Source organism: Coturnix japonica, chromosome 11, assembly GCF_001577835.2.
Source record: "Coturnix japonica isolate 7356 chromosome 11, Coturnix japonica 2.1, whole genome shotgun sequence".
Lineage (NCBI taxonomy): Eukaryota > Metazoa > Chordata > Aves > Galliformes > Phasianidae > Coturnix > Coturnix japonica.
The window spans coordinates 3,694,494-3,719,834 of NC_029526.1; the positions used below are offsets into that span (position 1 = coordinate 3,694,494).

The 25,341-nt window shown below is 38.3% G+C and overlaps 1 protein-coding gene across 3 annotated transcripts in view; it reads right to left on the minus strand.

Moving 5' to 3' along the window:
* Positions 1 to 256: 256 nt before the first annotated feature.
* The window catches only part of FTO (FTO alpha-ketoglutarate dependent dioxygenase), a 216,738-nt gene continuing 191,653 nt past the window's right edge, over positions 257 to 25,341 (minus strand). For all 3 annotated transcript variants that reach the window (XM_015873818.2, XM_015873817.2, XM_015873821.2), the window contains one exon: positions 257 to 7,014. In XM_015873818.2, coding sequence (XP_015729304.1) covers positions 6,873 to 7,014 — 142 coding nt within the window. In that variant the 3' untranslated portion in view covers positions 257 to 6,872. The remainder of the gene's footprint in view (positions 7,015 to 25,341) is intronic.

Here is a 25,341-nt window from a genome sequence, read left to right on the forward strand (position 1 = left end):
GGACATGCAGAAGAGTTCAGGTAAAGGGAGATGCCCCACTGAAGACCAGAATCAGTGTACCTTTGAGTTTGCTGCTTTGAAGAAGCTTACCTCCTGCTAATCAGCATATAGGAATCTTACGCAAAATTAATTTGCTCATGCACCTGAATACTGTAAAAGTACACTTCTCTTAGTCCTTCTTCTTCCACTCACTGCAACAGTGAAGAACTGATGATAACAGCTAACACATTCTGGAGGACAAATGACAGACAGCAGATTCTTTAAGTAATTTATTTAACAAAAGTGAGTAAAGTAGCAAAGATATAATACAAACTTAAATATCACTCTACATCTCTCAGTGTTACATAAATAGGCTTTAATACAAATCAGACGTAGCAATACCAAATAAGTAAAATGAGCAAAAACATCCAAATAAATTGGCTGGAAAATAAATGCATCTGAGTGAATGCTATCTGATACTTACTTTTTATGCTTTCTTGCTTTAAAGCCATGTCAGTTTAACAAAGAACAGAACTTGCTAATAACAGTACTTTTAATAATGAAACAAATGGGAAAAAAAGGGCATTGGAAGGCAGAAGGGAAAGAACAGCAGTGAAACAATTGTGGAATGCTTTGATAATGTTTGAGTAATAAATTACTGGGATGTTCATCACAATAACTAGGGAAGCAGTGTTCTCAGTAAAGTACTACCAGACTACAAAATAAGTACCAGACAAAAAGTGCTAACAGGTGCATAACAAGCATTCCAGCATGTTCCAGCAATGCATCTTCACCTTGATAAATAGCACCCAATACCCACAGGGGATTTTCTTAAGAGTTTCCTAGTACAGCAATTCTATCACCTTGGGGGCTACCCATTGAGCATATTTAAAACACAGCTAAAAGAGTGCGGGCTTTACTATAATACTCTCCATGGAATAACTTAATAGTTCCAGTAAAATTCACTTTTTCCCATTGAGAGCTCGGGGACTTGGAACATAACTAAAAGATTCACTTGAAAGTTTAATCAAGTATTAGGAAGCCTGAAAGATCTCTGTTACACAAGATGGATTACCACACGCTATGCAATTAAACAATACGTTAAATGTATGAGGAGGAAGGATTCCAGCTCCACTTTCAAATGTATCATTGGAGAAAAACTGTTCTATGAGAGCACCCCTAAGCTGTGAGTGGAGCTGATTAACTGGAAGTAACTGAGACATGCCAGCAATGAGGTATTATGCACACTCTGCTCCAGCGCTATTGCTCAGAACATGACCACACATTTGACTTCTGCCTCAGTTTCTCTGCACAAAGCATCCTGAGATCTTAACATCAAAAGTCACCTTAATATATTACTATAATTAGCTGTTATTGTTTCCAGTGAAACTTTTGAGCAAAGGACTTTGGAAAATCTCTTCCCACTCCCTTTGCATCCTTGAAGGATGCAAGGAAAGGAAACAAATGAAGAGGTATTTCTGACAACATAAAGGTTATTTCAGTGTCTTCACTTTTTCCTCTTTTACACAGATATTCATGTTCCACAAGAAACCAAGCTTCTCAGGACTTGCTGGTAGTAAAAAGCCTTAGTCATACACGCTTAGTTTCAAAATTGTTTCTACTCAGAGAGAGAAATAAATGTATACTGTATTAAAAACAATCATCCCAGCCCTTTAATGATTGGGTAGTTTAGCTTTGAATGCAGTTCAGCCTAATAGAGGTTTTAATGGCTTTTGACAGATTGTTCCACTGATCAAGGGCCATGTATGAAAATAACTGCCCACCGAGCCCTGATTTGATTTTAAGAAAAGAAAACTGAAGGTTAATGGTAAACAGAAGTTGATTGTTCACATTTTCAATGAAATAACTCTATCTGACCTGTTCTTAGAACCAGTGAAATAAAGGATAATGGGAATCCTATACACCTGACTTTTTACTTTAGCCTCTAATCAAGGAGACTAATCAGACCAAGATGTGTTGGCATGAAAGCAAGTATTTGGTGATATAGAGGGGGAGGAGAGCAACTTTTTGTCCAAATTCAGCTCTGAAAAACCAATAGGGTATTAGAGGAAGTAAACAGTAGACCAGAATGTCCTGTTCTATCACGTGAATTGAGCACTATCACCAAAGCAACAAGGAGATGAAGCACAGTTTTCATGTCATATGTGAAGTACTCACTGCCAAACATCAGCATTTTAATGTACTCATTTTATCAGTGATCTGATGGCTTTTATTTCACATATTGTTCAGCCAATTCTGTAGCTTAAGTACAGTCTTTTTGCAAATGTATACATTATCTTCTCTTGTTCAATGAATGCCTGAGGCTAAGGTGAATAGGAAAGATGAATGCAAATTATGACGCCTTCTAACATTAAAGGTGATGGGTTTGAGTTTGTACTAGAAAGACAAGTTGCTATTGAGGATTGCCTCTGCTCTGGTAGTGGAGTGAAGAGATCAGTACAGAGCTGAGCTTTTTAGTGTGCTGTGGGGAGTGCAGTGGTCTTGAAGAAGAAAAGGAACTTTCCTGCAGACAATGCCCTGTTTGTCTGGCCCTTCCCTATGACAGCTCATCAGCCCAATGGGGTAATGCAGATGATGAATCACAGAATCGTAGGGGCTGGAAGGGACCTCCAGAGATCATCAAGTCCAACCAAAGCAGGTTCCCTACACCAAGCTCCAACAACTCAAATCTCAACAGAAACAGATGCGTGGAGGCACTCAGTTCACAGAGGTTTGGTAGGATAGATATAGAGCTAAGCTTGTTCCTGCAGTATGAAAGTGCTCTTCCCAACTCTGTAACCTTGGCAGAAGAAGGTAGTGGTCAGCTCCTACCAAAGAGATGTGGACCAGCTGCTGGGGGCATGAGGAGGGTTAAGGACTGAAAATTAAGTTTGCATCAGGTGGTAACAATCAAGGGAGAGGTCATGGCCTGCACTGTACAAGTTACTGCTGGATGATTCCCATATGAGTTAAGTTAATAAAGTTTTGCTCTTGTGAATGCACATCCCTTGCATCTCATTTCTCTTCCCCTCTTGTCATCCCACCTTTACCATTAGCTAGCTGATACATCAACCCAAATTCCACCATGTGTCACAGGGCTACTGGAACTGCACTGCAGTAAAAGAGAAAGGAGCAGTGTCTGCTGTTAACACTATAATATATTAGCTATCATTTGTGTTAGATTTTTGTATAATTTTTTCTTTTTTTCCTGCAAAATGGCACTGGAATTCTGTCCCATAGCAACTAGAAATCCAGCGTGACTTTCAAGTACATCTTGCTAAGTAAATCTACTTCATTATCTGTGAAACTGAAGTCTGCATCTGAATGAGAGTGAGACAACTGATTTGAGAAGTTATTATGCTGCAAGTTACCTATCCTTGGCAGTTTCTGTTTGGTGAGTACCCATGGAATTCTTATTTTCAATTTAAATAATCAGGATCTTCTGTAAAGTTCAGAGCATAAGTATGATGTCTTTAAAATTTAGTGCACTGGGATTCATATTTTTTATTTACTTAACCTTTTAACAACAAGAATGGACCTACAAGATAAAATATTTTCATATGTGGAGCTACGAATGAAGCATTATAAAAACATTTCTAATTTACATGGCATAACACAGCAGTTTTCTATCAAATACTTATAAATGGCCTTTACCTTTCATGCCCCCCATTACAGAAACAATAGAAGTTTTTCATTTTCTGCCAACATTTTCTTTCTATGAGTGCGAAACCGACTCTATCACATTTTTAACCAAATCCTTTGCCTTGAGCATTTCATTTCTATTGGTTCCATGTTTAGTCAGTAGCTTTCGTAAAATTGATGAATATTGTCTAAAGGCAAGTGCAGACAGGCAAACTGATCTGTATCTTCTGTAACCCATTTTGCATGTGCTAGTGAACTATTTCACCTTAATTCTTTCATGGCTGATGAAAAGTAAATGTACACAAAGCCACGAACCTTCCTGTTTTAAAAGAATCACTGAATCTAATGTTAGAAGCTAATTTATGCTCTCACCTCTTCCCTGAAACAAAATGACCTTGGTCCTCATGCATCTAGAGCATCCAGACTTGGTAACCAGTTGCTATACACAGAACATCCATTAGAGGCTGTGCGTTTCGGCTCATCCAAAACCATAATGTGTTACCTAGTGCTGGAATATAAATGGACTCCTGAAGCATCACTGCAACATGAACTATATTGCTATTCTTTGTATAAAATAGAGAAAATTTCAAAGTATTTCCCTACTTCTAGTATGTATCTCAGGTATAGCAACAATTCACGCTTCGTCTTTCAGTTTTCTTTTACAGATATTTACCTTCAACCATGTTCTTCTCTTGGGGCACCCTTTGGCATTCCTACTTGCTTCAAACAGTCCCATCAGCCTTACCCATGTCTTTGCCATCAACTCTTGTGGGCTTTGGAGAGATGAAACCTCCTTATACTTCTGCCTTTCCACTGAATTCAATCATGTTACACTGATTCAGATGATGTGAGACTCGAAAGCACCACAGAGCTTTAATTCTCTTTAACCACTTGATTATTGGTACTTCGCCATTGAATCTTAGGTCCCATTCATTCCAGAATTTTTCAGTTTTTAGTCATTACCACCCTTGGCTTAAATGAGCACTATTTGACTGAGGCTAGAACTAGTGCAGCTCATTCACTAGCTTTAATCCTCAGCATAGACAAAGCCTAGAATCACGTAGTTTTAACCATCGTGTTATTGCTGCCAGCACTCTCCTAGAACCAGGAAATAAAACAGTGTTGCTTCAGTGCTGCTGGAAATAATTTTTTGCCAATGATTTTTTAATAGCTTCCACTTCAGCAGCAACATTGCTGTGCCTTTTCTACCCCTTGTAGCTGTCAGATTCACTTCAATACTGTGATCCCCATGGTTTCTAGCAGCGCTTAATTAAACACAAAATAATCATAAAGTAAGGGCATAAACAAATAAACAATCCCCTCAAACCCTGTGTTGTGTTACGTCTTTAGCTCGTTTGATTTCATCTTTCTCATTTCCAAAGTAATATTTGTTTCTGTGAGAACGGCCTTCCCCCAAAGCAGAATTCCCACATTCTCATCTTTTTCTCTAGCTTTTCTCTAGGTGATTTCCAAAGTAAACACTATTTAGCGTGGCATTCATCCAAATATATGCTATTTGCCCACTAGTAAAGCCAGCTTTAGCTAGTGTAGGAAAGAAAAACTATGCCCAAACAGAGTATTTCAAAATTGTAAGAAATTTGTTGAGCAGGAGACAGCAGATAAATCTGCAGATCAAGGTTATAATGTAATTAAACCTAATTTAAATAATTTATTCTTTAAAGAGTTTATTTCCTTCTGCAGGGTGGCTAACGGCTTTAGCAGAAGTCCAGGAACACAATGAAAATGCTTGATCTGGGTCTTCATACTTTTGCTGGCATAGCTATGTTAAAGGTGCTAAGAGGTACAACCTGTAGTTGATATAATTGTCCTGGCAGAAGCTGGTAGGTGTGGACACAGTTTTATACCACTAAAACTGAATTTTTGCTGGCACAGCTTCCTCAGCTGCAGGGAGGTCTGGCATATGTTATACTGTCAAATGTACAGTTTTCAGCAGTACAAGGCCCATTCACACGCAGAACACTTTACCAATAGAGTATACTGGTATGCTTTAGGTAAGCCTGGCCTCAACAGTGATTTTAAGTGAAAGATTAACACAGGAGGCGTATTCTGTTTCTTGGTAGCAATGTCAAGCTCTGAGTCTCACTGTTCTTTTTTCTGTAGTGGTAGTATAGACTGAATGCTGTTTTACTGCAATATAATTTCCCGCTGCTTTTGTACAAGGGAAAAGGAATACACAGCTCAAGTCAGGAGAGCAACTTCTCCAAATGAAAAATCTCATTCAGGACATCATCCAACACAGAATTGTTCTTTTTATAGCATGTTATTACAAACTAGATCACAAACAGCTCCATTTCTCATAGGCTTCTGGTTTTGTTCTCATGGATAGATCAGCACAGATGTCGCAATGCCTGGTGTCATACAAACTATAACTATTTTGTCAGTAAATCTGACCCAAAATGGAAACCCTAGGTCCACTTGCTCTGGACAATGCACTGGTAAAGCTGGGCTAAGAAAAGAATTCTCAGTAGGCAGAAATAATGTAAAGGTTAGGAACTAAATTCTGAGTACCAAGAAACTGAGGACATGTAAATATAACATTGGAAATCTCTCCCTGACTTAATCCCTTCGGTCAGGTATAAAGGACAGGTCATCCCATTCTTCTAAAAGGATGGCAGATGTAATTGTGTATCAGTTAGAGCACAGCCCTAGCAATGGGTCCTTCCAATCTGCCTAAAAGACAAACCTGCAAGCTGTCCTGCTGCAACAGTACTGTGCATCCCTTGGGCTGTACCTGAAAGCATTGTCCTTCAAAGCTACATATGAGGGTCCAGGTAGGATGTTTCTAGTCTAGGAAGTTTTTTAAAACTCATCTACCAGGGACAAGCACTGTCTGCTGTTCTCAGTAATGTCATATTAGCATTAGTGCTGAGACTAGCAGGCAAGTCTAACACTCCAAATCTAGACAGTTAAAATGCACAGCAGAGGAACCTGTGGAAACACAACTATCCATGGGCTACGTTGTCAATGGAAATTAGAATGGAAGAGGAAAGTCCTGAAGTTGGTGTTCCAGACATCATGTGTTAAAAGCCACTTATTTCTATAGACTTGGTACCTAGTCAGATTTTTTGTGACTCAGGAACTAAGGTGGAAACCAATAAAATTTGCACTGAAGCACAAAACAATGACCAAGGAACCATAAAGCAGAAAAGATGAAAGCTGACAAAAAAAAAACTTCTCTTCAAATGTTGAGTATTATTAATTCTAGACTGGAAGGTAACCTGATATCCTACCTACTGAACAAGATTTTGTAGATGAACAATTACTTCTTCTAGATCAAATGGCAGAGGCATGTTACTTTCTTCATCTGACCAGAAGGGATGGCATTCTGGCTTCTGCTCTTCTGGCAAGCTCTCCGCTGCTTCCGACTGGCATCTGAAAAATAGATAAACAGAAGAACTACTTAAGTAAAGCTACAGCAAGAAACTGAATGCTCAGCAAGGATACGTTTGTGCAGTAACTTAAAGAGAGTGATGAAAAGAAAAAAAGCACATCTTCTGACCAAATAGGTTGTTCATTTACAGTGAAGTTCTCCTCTGTTGTAGCCTTTGTATTTTCTATAGGGATTTCTCAAAAAGCCAATCACAAAGAAAACGCAGTTAGCACACCTTTATATGGTAAATTATTTTTTCATTATCACTGCTGTTATTTAAAGCATGTGATTAAACCATTATCAGATTTAAATGTTTGCTGGTTTCCAATGTATTACTAGATTATTGAGAAAGATTAAACTGAATTTACTGCATTAGGGTCAGGGGGGATAGATTAAACAATATTAAAGAAGCCGGTCTAGCTTTGTAGATTCTGGAGATTTACAAGTGTATCAACCTGCTTAGCTCTGAAAAAGGCAATATAAAAAGAGAAAATTCTATAAAGATAAATGGAAATGGAGGTTAATAACAACTTCCAATGATGAATAGGTGGGCAAAACTTCAATAAAATTAAATTAAGAGGTTAGCGTATGTTAGTCCCCTGAGAAAATGTCTAAATCACAGTGTTTTTTATTAAATGGATTATTCATCAATACTAGTGGAGTCTAATTATAATATTCAGCTGAACTGCAGCCTGCAGAAGAAAGTTTTCGAAGTGGAAACCATTACATCTCTTAAGACATGGCTGTAATACAATGTGCCACAACAAAAAAAGGTCACACTTCAATAAGAATTTCCCCTCCCCTCTTTTCCCATTCCCTCAAATGATCTGTATGTTGATTATTCATTAATTAGCATTTGTAGCACAACAGGACAAAGAAAAAAGCTTTGTGTTGTTAGAATTTCATTCTAGTCTGCAAGTCAACATAGTTCTTCAAACATACAAAAAGCAAATTGTAAGCTTTTATCTTGAGCAAGACATTTGTTTTTAAATCACGCCTTATAAAACATTGTTGTGATGATTTAAACACTGTTTTAAACATACATATGAGTCTTCCATCTCTGTACAATCAACTCTGAAAGTATTGATACACGCAACTTCCTTGTCTATACTGACAGCCTTCTGGAAGTGACTGTTTCCAAATGGAAGATGTCTTCTTCTCTTGGGAATTATTAATGGCAGTGTAATACCCACGAGAAAACATACTTCAGCTTTACACCCATGTTGGTGTGTGGTTAATTGCTGCACCAGCATCCTGGGCACTCAATCCATCGTACATTACACTACAAGGACAGTATTAACACATAACATTCCAATATATCTTCAGCTCTCCACATCAGCCCCTGATAATAGCATCTGTTAACATGCACTAAGTACTATTATGTAGCACATCACTTCATAAATAATAAGATTAGCCGACCTCAGGGCCCTGGGAAGAGTAATGTGTTTAAATGTTCTCATTATTTATTTAAAACAAGAATTAAAGGAACAGAAGCTACTTGTGACAATCCTCTTAGCATAAATATTAAACTGTTTGCATTGATAAGCTGCACTGTACAGAATAACAGAGGATTTGTTTTGCTGGCTGCTTTGTAATAGTTGTTAGAGCAAATGCAGTTTAGTGTATGAGTTTTGAGAGGTACTTAACTGATTGTGCCATCATGTTCTGAAGACATTTTCCAAATTATATAAAGGAAGAGGAGAAAATTAATATGCAGGGAAAGCTGAAACTAATTACAGCACAACTCTATGAAGCTTTTAAAATCTTGCCTTATTTTCTGTCTTGGCACACAATAATACGCTCAATTTACTGAGTAGTATAAGATATTTGAGTCTAAGCATTTCAATCTAAGAGTGGATAAATTAGCCGTGTACAGATTATTGCAGATGACAAATCAAGAAGCTCAGCTGGTATTACTGCAGGCATATTATGTGGTCTGCAAAACTCAATTTATAATAATAAACATTCTCTCCCTCATCTGCTATTAACAAAAGGATTTTCACTGAGAAGAAAAGCACACTGCCGCACACTGCCTCCCAGCTTCTTCACCATTTAGGCCCCTTTTTTCCTATCTCCTTTTAGCACATTTTTTAATCCTTTGCTCTCTCTGACAAACTGTATGTCCCTCACCTTTGGGTTTTGGACATTTGTGTCTCTGTAAGTGGGCCAGAAGCCACCAGTGATGCTGTAATGGGGCAGCCCACAAGCAACCATTCAACTTAGTACTTTTCCTTCTCTGGTTTTATTCTCGAGCCATCTCTGAGAATTCCCCACCCCCCCCAGTGAAGCTTGTGCCTTAACATTCAGGCCCTTGGCATGCTCCAGCCATCTCTTGTTCCATGAGAGAGATTACAGGGATGGAAGTGTGTCCTTGGGTTTCCTGCACAAGTTTGATGACAAATGTATCAGTGTACTGCAAAATTATGAGAAACAGGAATATTGCCTTCATATCCCAAGTTCTGCAAACCACAGCTCCTCTGAAGTGTTTCTATTGTTCTGCTTTACATCACTAACAAGAACAGCAGGGAATGTTACCTGTCTTTTACCAAACTTGCAATTTCTGAGCACTTATGACCCTCTGGAGTTAATGTCACTGCAGGCTGCCTGTGCTTTTGGGTGCAGGGCTGGCTCCTGATGACCTGGCATGGCTCTGTCAGCCCATCACAAGCCTGAGTGCACTCCTCTGGGTCTGTGCTGATCCTCTAGCTTAGAGTTAGGATACAAGAACTGCCCAGATTAATATATCACTATTGATTTTAATAAATTTCAGCACGATTGTGGAAAAAATTGTTCCCATGATGCTCTTTAGGTTGTATCAGAGTTAAGGATCTTAAGAGTCTGCAGAAGGATAACAAAATTTCCAACCAAAGCAGAGCAATCAAATACACTTGCAATTTCAACAGAAAGAAACACCGCAGTGATCAAAGTATGGTAGTGGGAAAACAAGATTGAAAATATTATACGTTAATTCAAATATTATAAACAGATTGAGTTGTTAATAAGGTCAAACCTATAAAAGAGAATAAATTTATTGTCTGAATATTGTCTGACCAAATGTCACACTCTGAAATACAGAAGAAAAGTACATATGGCAAAATTAAGGGGCCTCTTTCAAAACTCACTTGCAGCAGCAGAAGGAAACCACTACCTGGATATACTTCAGAGCAATTTAGCTCCAGCACCTTGATAACAGCTGTCTGCCAGCACATCGGATGGATGACTCGTACGCCTGAAGATGTGCAGTCCCTACTTTCTTGCTAAACCAAACCAAACTGGGGCCAGTTTCAATTTAAAAAGACCTGTATTGAAGGAGCAATGGGCTACTGTTGCCATGCACATTCTTACCACTCTGCCATGTAAACTTCACAGGTTTTGATTCCATTTTTGTTGATGGACTTTGCTCACTCATATTTAACAATAGGAGAATATAGATACAGGTCATGGCAAACTCTAGTGTGACAGTGCGTGGCTCCTTCCCTTGGAAGGTGGCTGGTTTCACCACAGCAGGTACATTCACTGGCATGCAGTTGCTTGGTTCTGGTCCCTTGGGCTGCACTGACATTTTGATGATCAGGGTGTCAGCTACATTAGAGGACACTGATCACAATGCTGAAATTAACCAAGCTAGCTAAAGTGTGTGTTAATTATGAGTATGCAAGCAGTCAATAAGAGGTTAATGCAAAAGTCAAAGGATAAATTTATTTCAGTATTGCATCACTCTACCAACTAAATGACTAACATTATGCTTTGTTTTTAATCAATAGATTTTACAGTAATGCGTGAGCCATTGATTTGAAAAACATTCTTTCTAACATGTAAGTTTTGCAACTATTTAGTATCAACCATCAATATACTCTTTTTTATTTTTTTTTAGAGCAGCTACTTTTTGGTTTCAGGGGCACGAACAGGAAAGCATACAGAGAGAAAGAGGCCTTGGTTTCTGCTGGTGTGTGATTAATGCAAATAAGAATTATCACCTAGGAACTTTAAATAAAGTACTGTGAATTAGAGTCCTGGATTCTACTGCACTGTTTGCTCTGCAGGAGTGTAGTCAAATCAGATCAATAGGGGTCAATCTGTGGCTCAGACTGCAGAGGCATGTTAAGTAAGTGATGATCTGAACAGTCTCATTTCCTAGATGGCACTAATTTAGTTACAAAGGAGACCATGTGGAACTTTGCAAGGTAAGTCAAAGAATGTAGGCCTGCCCATCTTGCCCATGTACTGATATGGTCAGAATGGGAGGCACGTGCACCCTACATGTGCAAAAGCACAAATTCTCCCATACATGCTTACTCCATCATTTCTGAAGCTACTGTTGCTATGTTTTATATTTAGATTCTCCCTCCATTCTTGCTAGAAGCAGGTGGCGCTTAACTATTATTCCAAGTTCCAAAATATTAAAAAAAACAAAGATGGCCCAGATAAAAAACAGATCACCCTACTAAGATGAACATGTTCATTAATTGCACATTAACACTGTCTAAAATGGTACAATTATGCAAATGTGTTAACTTTGAATTAATTTTTTTTTTTGTTTAATAGGGGATCTTGTTCATCTGTATGGAAAACTGACTTCAGTCAAACTTGAAACTTTCAGTGATTTCAGTGAGAACAAGACCTCAACTGAATGGCACTATATCAGCTGGTAAAATGTGCACCCAGAAGATGGGATGTCCTGTAACATCAATGTTGTCACAAAGGAAAAAATATTCCATTTTATCAAGCTGAAAGATTCAGTAAAGAATGGAGAAACTCAAGCTGATGCTTTATACACATATTCTCCTTCACCTTTGGACATGGACAGGATATTGAAGTAAAGTCCCTAAATAGGATTGAAAAAGTCACCCCTGTTATTTGAAGAACTGGATTTTCATTTATCTTCATGAAAAATTAAAAGGTGGAAGGACAAATGTCACCCATGGTGAAATGGAATGGGGGGATAAATCCAAAAGGCAGCTGCTTTCCAGGTGGATGCCCATTACAGCATTAGCAATTTCAGAAATCACAATATGCCTTAGTATTTTGCTATACCCCAGGCAATTGTCTAGTCACAGTAGCTGGTGACAAGTGAAAATCTCCAACCACTAATTAAGGTTTAAAGCCATCAGGTAACCTATTGAGAACAATTTTATACCTAGAAACATTTATCAGCATGTCCCTTACATACCAGGGGTGAGGAATGGGGTATTTTGCTGGCTGACCAGCTAGGTGAGCTGGCCACTGAGGTCAGAGAGGCAAGTGAAGCCTCTTTTTTCCTACCTGCCAGTACGGAATAATATGGAGGTCAAACACTGAGGGTCATTACACATGGGAGCAAAATGCACGGTAGCCATTATGGCAATGACACCCAGATTCTGCACGGATCCAGACTCCATCAGTTATATTAGAAGGAGAGCACTGCTGGACCCCCTTGTGCATGAGATCTACATAGAAAGTTAAACCACAGTTTAAAAATGTTCATATCTTGACTTCCAGTTTGGCTTAGAGCAAATAGCTTGTACAAAATAAGTATTTCATTTGGATAGTTACCAAAATTGAAGGCAGTGGGGAAAATGTGGGCCAGTTAACGCACCATCATGACACAGGGCTGGCTTGGAATAATTTCTGATTTCTTTCAACTCTTTAAACCATAATCACATCAATAGCTTATAAATCTTCCATTTGTGATTAAAATTAATTTTTCATAATTTATACCCTAAAAACTTTTTACTGAATAAATGAAAGATTGAAAGCAAGTAAGTATTTTGAAATTCAACAGCATGAAAGATATTTTCTTCCAGTTGTTCCATGATTGTTGTACTGCTCTGCACAACTAAAACCTTTTCAGTTTTAATTTGTCTTTTAAGAATAGAACAAATGACATCAATATTTGACTTTGCAAAGCAGATTTCAGAAGTACTGGTCCCAAACAGGCATTGAAATGAAGTGGCCAGATGGAAAGAGCATTGAGCTTAACTCTTTTGAACATCAAATCCCCAGCGTGTTCCCAAATAGTCTGTCCCATTCACATTAAGCCACTCCTGATGTTCTTTCATGTGCTGTAACTGCTCCCAAGCCCAATCATAAACAATTCCTGGCTGAGAATAGGAATTGCATTTATGGAACAGAGAAAATTGATAAAATGACTTTTTTTTTCTGTCCAGAAATGGAGACAAAAATGCCAGATTTAGGAAGGGATGGAGGCACTTCCCATCAAATTTTAGTCCATGGAAAAACTATAATGTATATATAATCTATATATAACCTATCATCTTTCAAAAGCTGATAATGACTTGTATAACTTGGCCTTTACTAAAGACAGCAAATCTTACAGTCACTGACTCAAGAGCTTTATGCCCCCAAAGTCACTAAACTCACTGTAATGAAGATTCTACTGCAATATTCTAAGGCATCACTGGTGACCTAGTAGGACAGACTGAAATCTATCAACATCACCATTGTGTTTACTTCTACAAAGTGAATCCACAGAGATAGGAGAGAGATAAATGAACATGATGCTGCAGAAGTTTTAAGTGATGGTACAATGAACTTGAAAATCACAGTTTCTATCATAGTTGTAATTCAGGTGAAGGTGAGAAAAACATAAACTGCAAATAGCCTCCAAATGCTGAAATAACAGCAACCAAGTTACAGGTGGACTCCAACTGCATCTCTATTATGGGTAAACGAGTAAACAGAAATCTACCCATAAGATAGGATACTGATAAGTATCCATAAGTAACTGATACAATAAGTATCAGTTGTCTTCCTTATCATGTCCACCAACTCCACCCTACCAAAAGGGAACTCACAGCACATGACATGCAAGGACAGCAAGGCCAACAAGGACAGTGCTGGCTGATGAGTGATGCTAACATGACCTTCCTAGACAGAGCCTTGCCCTTCCTTTTTGCCCTTAGTCCAACAGACCCAGAAGCTGCTCATGAGAAAATCACTGTGCTTCCTATTCCCACAAGAGAATAGCTGTGTGAGGCAGTCTCCATTTCACGTTTGTTTGATTTTTTAATTAGGAATCATCACCACTCTCTATAAAGAGTAGGAGGTAGGGAAACCCCCAAGAGATACACTGAATAAATAACACAGCATTTGCTGAAAGATGAAGTTTAATCCAATTTAACCTATAGGTCTACAAATTGTTCTCTTTCAGCCCTGTTTCTCAGATGCTTTTGTTTCCCATTTTTAGAATAATACATATAGAAGCAATATTCCTGACAGCATAAGAAGCATGTTTATGCATATTTATGTACACACCCCTTCATACCGATAGTTGGAAATAATCCCATCAGTCCAAAAGAGACAGCATTTAGGAGGAAATTTTCAGCACCACAGACATGGATTTAGTTATATACTTTTCATTATCAGCAATGGGATTTGAATTATTCCCTCTACGCTGAGAATATTTGGCTTCAACTTCAAACAACACAGGAATATACAAGCTTCAATATAATTTATTTTCTCAGAAGGAACCTAGAATGCTTTAAGCCTTTGCTGAGGTATCTGATGCTCCAGTCCCTTCTGTTATACAGTACAATCGGCTGTTTTATTTCACTTGCAATCCTTGCTTTCCTATAATTTTTTTCAGACAAAGAAACTAAATGTCTGCTATATACTGCGTATAAACACAGCTGACTTGTTTTCCCGAATGTATTGATTTTATGCACTTTTAAAATAACTCTTTTCATTCCGTTATGCATAATCACCTGGGACATTGTTCCTCTACATTTGCAGAAACACAGATGGAATTGCTGATTTGGAACCTTTGGAGAAATCTTACACTATTCTCTAGAATCTAAGCTTCTATTAAAATAAGGTTTCTAACTTCTGGTTGTGAAGATAGCCTGGACAATGTAAATTGATGCATGGTTATCTTGTTGAGTCCACAACCAGACAGACAGACACAATAGCAACAAGGGAGCTGTGAACTTCCACCACTTATTTTATTGGGTGTTTACTTGCGGCCAGATGCTCCCCTCTGTTGTGCAGAATGGCATTAAATGACTGAAAAAGAGAGAGGAAAAGGAAATGGAAATAAAAACCAACAAAGAGGAGAAAAGGAAATCTCTGCAGCCTTCTTCCCTGGGGGTTACAGATGCCCTCCCTTGCCAGTATTAGACTGTTGGAAGATTTGGGGCTGAGCCATGGATATGGCGTGCTTTTCTAAAGACACCTTATTTTCCAAAAGAAGGCCACAGGAAAAGATAATGACACTTTCAGCATTGTTTACCTTACCTCTTTATCTTTTGCACTTTGTTTATGTGGAGGTCATAAAGCCAAGGAAAAACACAAATGTAGCATGGTTTCAGATACCAGTGCAAGAATATGGTCTTCCACTTACAGATCTCTTGTTTAAAATAGGCAGTCCCACATTTCCAAGACATTCTGGGTTAGAATGATGCAAGCAAACTAAAACCTTTTCCTTGTTGAGGGTGTGTTTCTCCATAAGATAACTTTCCATGTCATAAGAAATCAACTGCTATATGACAAATCTGTATTTGTTACATGTGGAAAGTAAAATCAAAAGCAGCATGTCTGAACACAAGTAACAGTAACTGTATTGCCTGAAACTTAAAACAGGCTGGACAGAAATTGGCTGCATCTTTTCAGCATCAGAACCTTGCAATCCTTCCAGCTTCACTTACTTCCTGCGTCACTCCTGCATGCACCTAACAAAATCCTCCTCAAAATCTCAGTTTCCATCAAGGCCAAAGCAAGGGTGACACAAAAGGGGCAGTTCTGGGAAGCAAACAGAACAGCATGCACAGAAAGACTCTGCAGACAGAAGGACTTTGCATATGGCCGTATACCAAATAGTTCTTTGCAAGTACCATATGAGAAAGCCTAATGACAGGAGTAACTTCCCAGTTGCAGGGTGAAACCAAGATCTGTAATGTGACATACATATGCTTGTGTACATATCTCTCTATATGCATACATACACCCATATATGTAAGTACAGCATGCACCACATTTTCATGTCTTCTGTCTACCAAGAGGCATGGCTTTGAACTCCTATGTGGCTTAGGGAACAAAATGAAAACATGGTTTATTGTTCCATGGATCTACACTGCCTTTCCCTTGCTATACACTACAGCTGTAGCCTGCAACCCGGATTTTTATAACAAACATTGGTACTAATACGGTAAGAGCAATGAGGACCAAGGCACTAAACCACAGTTTCCTTCAGGGCAACATGATGCCAAATAGAAGCAAAAGGGAAGAGATACAAGAAAGGCAATCTTGATAACAGGAATAAAGTTTTGGAGTAAAAGAAGTGTCAAGTAAGTAATCACATTTGAAGCACTATATTAATTCTCAATGACTGCTGCTTTATGCAGTGATGTCTTATCTTAGAATCATAGAATGGCCTGGGTTGAAAAGCACCTCAAAGATCATCTAGTTTCAACTGCTCTGCTAAGGGCAGGGCCACCAGCCACCAGACCAGGCTGCCCAGAGCCACATCCAGCCTGAGCTTGAATGCCTCCAGGGATGGGGCTTCCACAGCCTCCTTGGGCAACCTGTTCCAGTGATTATGGATAAATGACGATCAAATATACCATCAAGAAAGTCCCAGTCCTGGCAGAGATGACTCATGAAATGTTACAGTACATCCAGAGACAAATAAAAGTCACATGGAAACAACAAAGGATAAAAGGAGCCCATTAGTAAAACCTTACCCAAACTTTGTAACTTCTATTGAAATCAATGCAAATAATTAGTAACTAGTGATCATGCAGAGAAAAGAGAACAGTCGCTAACGTGCAAATTATAATCAGTGAGATCAACAAGATGCAGAAAAAATAATTAATTCTTAACTCAGCTGAGAGTCTCATTACCACTGAAGTTTGCTGATAGTTTCAATTCTAAGTGGAATGCCAAAGAGCTTGGGAGCGTCTGGGATGCTCTTCCTTGGGGTGTATTATGAAGTATGTGACAAGACTATATATTCTTGGTGTAAGCCTCAAACCTACTTCAGTGTGATAGAAAACAGCAAGGAACTTTTAGTTACAAACAGTAAAGTCTTACCTTTGAACCTTGTTCAGTAATCGTTATACTGACAATATGCTCAGCACTAACAACACCTATGGATTTTTTCTGCTTTCCCTTTATAACTGAAAACAGTATATTGACACGTCAAATATCCTTTTCTACTTTAACTTGTAAATGATTATCATTTTCAGAATACAAGGCAAGTAAACACATTTCTTTACTCAAATCCAACTCCTACTAAGGGAGGAAATTCTGTATGAAAGTTCATCTTCAGAATCTACCTCAAAATTATGCAGTTTGTAGAAGTCTGAAGTATTTTAAACACCAACTAAAGTTCCAGTACAGATTGAACATTGACTTAAAGATGTTAGACAGGAACACACTTTCCTATGTAGAACGTGACTGCAGTCAAACCATATGCAGCATCTCGTCCTGTCCCATTTTCACAGGCAATACTACCACAAGGACTTATAGAAAAAAGCACAGGATACTGATCTATAACATCCTTTCAGTGGAGCTCAATTCTCTCAGCATCATAAAGATATTTTTTCACTCAAGTCCAACTTAGTATCATAATTCTATGATTAGTACCAGAATGCTTATAGTAGGTAAAATCTAAAATGATTATTACAGTAAATGCATGCAGCTCTTCATACTATTTTTCTATGGTGTAAAGAATCTTTCTGATTGAATGATCAATGACTTTAAAACACAGACTCAGACTTTAGGCCTTTTGGTGGTGCCAGCTCACTTGTTTTGTATGTTATGATAGTCCTGGCTTTGAGCTATCTCTTGCTAACTGATGCTTTTGATGCTTTGTTCTCTTTTTACTTTAGGATAGAAAAAAACAAATAATGCTGAGTTCTCTTGAATTCTTCTGATGTCTGTCTTCAAAACTCTGCTAACATCCAATTTATGTCATTCTATTTCTTTCTTATGCTCTGAATTCGAAATGAAAGAAGGTAACATAATATCATAAGATCTATGGACGATTGAAAAGGCCTTCGGAGTAAACTTCAGAGTTATTCTTAAAACTCTCTTGCCTGAGTAGAAACTGAAAAATTGCTTTTCAACAGATAATGCAACTACTCTTCAAATTCTCCCTGGATGAAGTTATTACCGTAGGGAACACTGTAATGATAATAAAGTGCCCTAAGAGAAGTTCACATGGGTTCTTTTGTGAGCATTTGCAAGGCACAAGTCCAACTTGTCCTCAAACATCTATCTGCTTTCTCTTGATTAATCCTTTGTAATAAAAATGTTTACAAATACTGAAGTTTGCGAATGAGCGAAGCTGACATCTGCTTTACCAACTGGCCTGCAATATTTATTGTGTCACACGATTTCTCTTAAAATGTTGTATCAGGATTTTGAAGACTTGTTACATAAGTTAATTAAGGATCTGATTTGATCTTCTGAGCAAAACGCATATGCATATATTTAAATCTCATTTAGCTCTGTGGAACTTTCAAATATATTTCAAGTTCAGCCCAAGCTTAAAAACTTCATTGTGTGGGGTCCCTACAGGTGGTCTCAACATCACTGCTTGACACACATGATTACATACATGATTAACTGCAACTTAAGAACCCAAGGTAGCCACCCCATACCTACCCATCCCCTACCTTTGCATTTAATCTCTCATCTCTGTCATTCATGATGCAATAGGCACAGTAGCCACATTGTCAGGTCTGAATTCTGAGGATAATGGTATCATTTTTAGAGCCTAAGGAAAATCATCTCTTGTTAGGTGTCATAAGCCATCTGTTTGTCAGTGCTTTGGGCAGATTCATGGGGAATAAAGATCTACTTAATGAAGAGTGTCCATTTCACTGTTCTCACGAGGGACCTACTGTTTTGTCTTCCTTTGTTCTGTGCCTGCTAGACAACAGTTATTTGAACTTCATGAAAAGTGGATTGTCTTGTCCTTCCTCATGTTCTGTTTTGCCTATGAACATTGTTTTTCAGACTCCCTTTTCCTGGTTTATTGTTTGCCAGCTGAACAACATTCATTATTCCCTTCAATGAGGTGCTGATGAAATCTTCTCTTCCAGATTTACACAAAATGATACTTCTCTGAGCATGCAACAGACCTAATACCCCTCCTATTTAGTCTGCTTTTTCAAATAATACTGTGATTGTATTAATCTAAAATGCAAAGTATATATTCATTTTTCTTCTTTACTGCAAGGCTGTAATTCTATCTTCTCTTAATGCCAAGCAATTAATAATATCATCATTAAGGTTGGAAAAGACCACTAAGATCATCTAGTCCAGCCAGCAACCCATCACTACCTTGCCTATTAACGTGAACCTTAGGGGATTTGGCAATAGCTATACCATCACCCTTTTTGGTGCAAACCTATGTCCTTTATTTGTTTCCTTTCTAAAGCACATTTGGGCTGTTATTAATTTGTAATTTCTATTTCTCAGATTTATGCAGTTGTAAAGGAAAATTCACATTGTCCTGTTGTGAGAACATCTGGGGAAAAGAATATTCACCTTCACCTGAAGTCAGGCCTCTTGAAGATATTAATGCCCAGCACTGAGCTATGCTATTAACTTACTAACAAACTGAAGAACCATGTGGCCCAATGCTGATTTTAAACAGAATCCTGGAAATCATGAAGCCTGGTAGAGAACTACCATAATGACAAAAATGTGAGCTACCCAGGTACCTACAGGCCCTGCAGTAGATCACTGGGCAGCAGAAAAGCTGTTCTGGGGTTCCTTGCGCAGAAAACAGCAAGATATAAAGCATGCCAATCATCAATGTGTTTGTCTGGAGAACAGTCTTGAAGGATAAACTAATTAAGACAAGCTCATATACCAGGAGGAGCTATGGAGAAATAGTGTAGGTTGATTTATTCTAGCTTGTGAATGATCTTTTTATTTTTTCATGTAGCACTGAATGTGAAGTGAACATAGACTACATGAAATAAGTAATGCTTACCAATTAACATGATGATAAACATCAATGGCGGATCATTACTGAATTGTGTCCCTTGTAGGGGATTCCTCCAGAGACTGACACAGTGGCCAGTATTAGTTCCCTTCAATCAGTATTCTGAAAGTAAATGTGAATGATCCAATACCTGATCATTTCTGCAGATAGCACAGAGACTGACAGAATGGTTAAAAAATCTGAAGAAGGGACTTAGTGTTGACAAGTTGCCCAGTGATCAGGACTGATCCTTTCAGAACTATAGACAGAGACTGAGAGAACATGACTGGAAAATGGATGAGACAATGCTAAAGACATTGCATCTCAAAACAATGCAGGTATTCCAGGCAGTTCAAAATTAATTCCTACTATAGTACCTAACCCTTCTGCCTTTTGCTACATGGACTAAACGACAGTAAAATGGAATAATCTTTTTTCCAGCTTTTTAGAAGCACATTGAAGAGAGCACAGAAAAGTGACTGTGGAGATAGGTAGAAAATATGTGATAATGATTAACTCAATTTGCTTTGCTTACCAGATTTAAAACTGATTGATGGAAGGAAAATAACCTTGTGTGAAAAAGCTCTCTAATCTGGAAGAGGAAGCTGGAATTTGAAACAGAACCCAGAGAAATTAAAGCATATCTGTTTTTATTTTACAATGAAGTCAATCACACAATGGGACAAGCCACTAAAGAAACAGAATATTCTCTATTTCTGACATCTCCAAATCAAGAAAAGATTCCTGCCTGGAAACCATGCAGTTACAAAGTTAACATAGGGATAAAAAGCTGAAATTTAGTAACCTGTGATAGAAGTCAAAACAGCTGACAGAAAAAAACTTAAATACAGCAATGTGCAAACTTTTCTACATCCATTCTTTAATGAGCTCCCTTCGAAAACTCCTTGTAATTCATCTTGCTGTAAAATTACACACTCCAATTGGAATGGGTATTCCAGCAGAATGAAACATGACTTCTACTGTCAAAGTCCCAAACATCATTTTAGCCCTTGAACACAACACCTCCACAATGAGAGAGACTCTGATGTGGGGAACAGAAATGTGTACAAACATCCATATTCTCTATTCTCTTATACCTGCTTCAGATTGCTACAAAAACTATTTAATAAAAGAACTAGTTTGAAAATGAAGTAAGAACTGGCTGAAAGGCAAACGTAACCAAATATTTAACTGAAATAATGACTCGTCATGTAATTTCTCAAAATACTATTCATCAGAAAACATAATTTGTCAGTATGTTTATCATTTCATTTACTTTGTTCCTCTCACACTTTCCTGGAATGACCATACAAGGTCAAATCAAATCAAAGGACATCATCTGTTTGTTTGAAATATCATTATGGACAAACCAGGACAAAGCAGCTGTATTACAAGTCACCTTTCCAGCTCTCACACACAAACTGTTAATGGAGAAAGTCGCTCCTTTGCAGTGCATTACGGGACCAAGGTCACTTGGGATACGATAAGGCCTCAGTGGATGCCCACAAGACAGAAGAACAACTTCAGCCCTTGGCGGTGGTAAAAAGGTAATAGGAATGCTTTGGTAGGAAGTAAGCAGGCTCTATCTTTGGAGTACAAACAGATTAAAAACAAGCACACACATATGTGAATTACCTCTATACAGAGTCCTCCATAATGCTCCCAAAAAAATAAGAGGTTTGACCTGCTAAAACATAACCAGCTGACTACAAACTATGTATATGATATAAAATGCGGGAAACCCAATGTGGTTTCCTTCTACATCTTTACGTGTTTGAGAAGTCAGAGACATTAAAATCCTGCAGAACCCTCCACTAACTCAACTAGAGGTTACATTTATCTTCCCGAGTGAAGACATCTTAAAAAATACAGTGAAGTGGAAAAGGAAAAGCAAAAAATCTCTAGGCTGTGATCACTTCTTCTACACACAATTGTTTGTCTTTAAATCTTCCTTTCTATCAGTCTAACTTCCCTCTATTTATCAGTAACAGTTTCTGCACTTTCAAATCAGATTCTAACCCTACAATGGGCGCCATAGGTAGATGAAAAGCTCTAGGAAATATAGATTACAGGTGTGCATAATTGTAATTCTGTGATCGAATGGATTTAAAACATATGGTCCAAATCTTGTACCAGTTCTATGCTGTCTTAATCAGGTTGATTTAGCTTGAACCTTTCATATCAGTTTTACAGTAGCATAATTAGATTGATTTCAGTGGTAATTCTTATTGACACCTAAATAAGAAATCAAGTCCACAGATTATCTTTCATGCCTCAAATACATTATGCAAGGACCCAACAAGACTTCCAGTTCTGTGTGTGTTTTTATGTACGTACAGCACACATACACATGCTTTAAATGATGATGAAAGTGACAAGAACTGATGCCACTTATTTTTTCACCGTCTTGAAAGGACATTTGGACTGCTTAGTGTAGTCACATCAGAGTAAAACATGATCTCTACTTGTAAGAAACTTCAATTAGTTATTCTTTTATGTCGGGTACTCTAGCCACTAGAGCAACTTAACTTTAATTCCATCTGACTTCAATTGTGTTCAAATTATAGTAAAGAGGAAGAAGACAACAAGCTGTAAATATGAAAAGAGACAGAAAATCATTGAGAATCATGCCTTTATGAATATTTGATGAAGAAAGGTTAGATCTACTGCTGGCAAATTACAAGAAATTATGTCCATCATGTGACTCTGTCAGCAAAGGTTAATACAAATGGGTTTGGATTTAGTTGAGATGACAACGAGGATTAAAAAAGATTTGTCCTGTCCTCACTGCAATTAGTTTTTCTCCTATTATTATTGTAACAGAGTTTATCGTTAGGATTATGGTAACAGAAATACTGCTCAATGAATTCATTTTGTTTTTCATCATACTGTGGCAGTTTTGCAATAAAATTTTCATCTCTACTAATCTAGCTCTTTATTGTGCATTTGCTGACGTAGAAATACAACCATTAACCCATTTCCTCCTGCAATGCCTCATTTTGTCTGACTGTGACAGAGCTCCAAGATTGCCCAGCACTGTTCCCATGATGGCATGGGATGTTGGTCAGGTGTGACATCAAATGACTTCTTCTGGACACATCTGATGACATCTGAGCTCATCCACAGCAACTCTTGTACGCTTATGGCTATGGAAAATGGGAATATCTCAAAATTACTGCACATGTGGAATAAACACAGCTGTAAATGTAGATGTCCTGTAAAACCACACTTCCCTCTCACGTTGTCACTGCTTCAGAACAGAAGCTAAGGTAGGTTTAGATCTCAAAATTATCTTCCATAGTAGGAATTTATATGTAAACTAATACCAACGTGCCTGTGCATAAGAAATCAGGTTATGTGAAGCCAGGTTTTCATCAGTGTGCATTTTAAGTGTTAACTTCCAGGTTCAAATGGCACTTCTGCATTTGTGCTGACAAATTAGAGATAATTTTGCTATCTCGGAGTCCATGTTTTCTTTGCCTGCTTTTGAGTTTGAATGCGCAATTAAGAGCAGCAGAATTTTAATCCAGACCCTTTTTACTTTCATACCAAGCTGTGTAATCCCATCAGATAAATACATAAGTTAAAACTCCAGAAGCACACAGTGTATTAGCAGGGGTATCCAGATTTGATGAATCGCTAGGAAGTATTAAGAGTGACTGGCAGCTGACTAATTGGAATTGGCACGCACAGCGCAAGTTGATGGCAAGCAGTCAGACTTCGGAGGTGTCCACTGAGAGTTACTTCTGCAGTTACATATACTTCTTCCACACTTAAAGCCATGTGAAAGAAGGAAATTTAACACATCAGGAAGCTTGCTAGATTATCAGAACATCTAATCAATACCATTGACAATAATTCTATCTAAAAGCATTGGGGCAACCCTAAGTAATATACGGGAACAGACGTTCAGGACCTTTGCCAATAGATTACCTTTGACCCAGCGTTTCCACTGCATGCCCAAGAGGAAACTTGGTTTCCTTCCCTGAGCTTTTCTACCTAGAGACTTTCCAGCTGCCTAGTTCAATAAAATGCACCTTCACCGTAGCTTTGACCCAGCTATAAAAAAAAAAAAAAAGGAAAAAAAAAAAGGTAAAAGCCCACCCCCAGAACCCCACCAGTGCTACGGGCGCTGAGGCACGAGAAGTGCTGCTCTGGGTCACAGCTGCTACCCTGCTGCAGCCATCTTATCAGTTGCAGAGATTGGACTTGTGTAAATCTCAGCACTCTGCTCAGCATCGCAGGACTCAGTGGGATACAAATGGCTTCTTCGTGTACCAGGCTTGCTCACAGAGACTTGAGTTACCTGCAGAGCAACTTTCCTGCTATCTGACATACACCTGGTGGTCCTGAAAGACATCATGACAAATTTCCACTCGCCAGATTTAACGCTCTAAAAAGCACCCAGATTTTATTGCTCAAGTTGAAGCTAACTCTGAAAGACAGAAGACAGGGATGCGTATGTCTCAAAATAACGCAGGTAGCATTAGGGAAATGAAGTGCAATGGAAAAAAAACATTAAACTCATAGTATATGCAACATATCAAGTGTGACTTTTGTTCCCATGTACTGGTAATGGCCATCTATCTTGAAAAAAATAATAAAAAATCAACCCATTCTGAAAAGAAACATCCCAGAGCACAAATGCACTACACAGGAGTCACAGATCAGTATACAAACTTCTACACATGCGGCTGCTATAAAAACCATAAAAGAGAACAACAAGGAGAGTCAGAGCTATTAGCTAAATTATGCACATATCCCCTAGAAGAAGAAACACATCTCACAGGGCAGGGAAAATGATTTTGTCATGTTATCGCTCACTTGATTGTGTGTTTAGCCACGGGACCAGGCTGCCCGTGAGAATCATTCTTCTGTGTGCCACTGCAAGGCAACCCATGGAGCCCAGGTTATCTTAGGGATGTGAATGTTATTCTACAACCAGCCACTGAATTCTGAGAGTTTGAAATAAAAAAGTGAATATTGCTTTATGATTGCCAAACTGCCGTTTTTCAAAGACAACCAAATCAGCCCCCAGAGACACAGCCCTTTCAGTCAAAAAATACACTTTTCACAGTGATATCAAAGTCCAAAAGAAAATCTGAGGCCTTCGGTTTTAAAGACAACATAATGAGATCAGAGACTATGCCTGCAAAGAAATTAATTAATGGGTGATTAATGCAAGTAACCTTAAACAGTAGGCATATCATCACAAACCATCACAGGAGCTTTGCACATTACTATAATTCGTATTAAGTATCTTAGAGTTCATTCAGTTATTACTGCTCCCTCTTCTTGGTTGGCATAGGATGAAGCCCTAAAAGAATGAGCTTACAAAAGACACTTAGCTGGGCCTCCCTCGCCTTTCAGCTACCTCTTCTGGCCTCTGACTTTG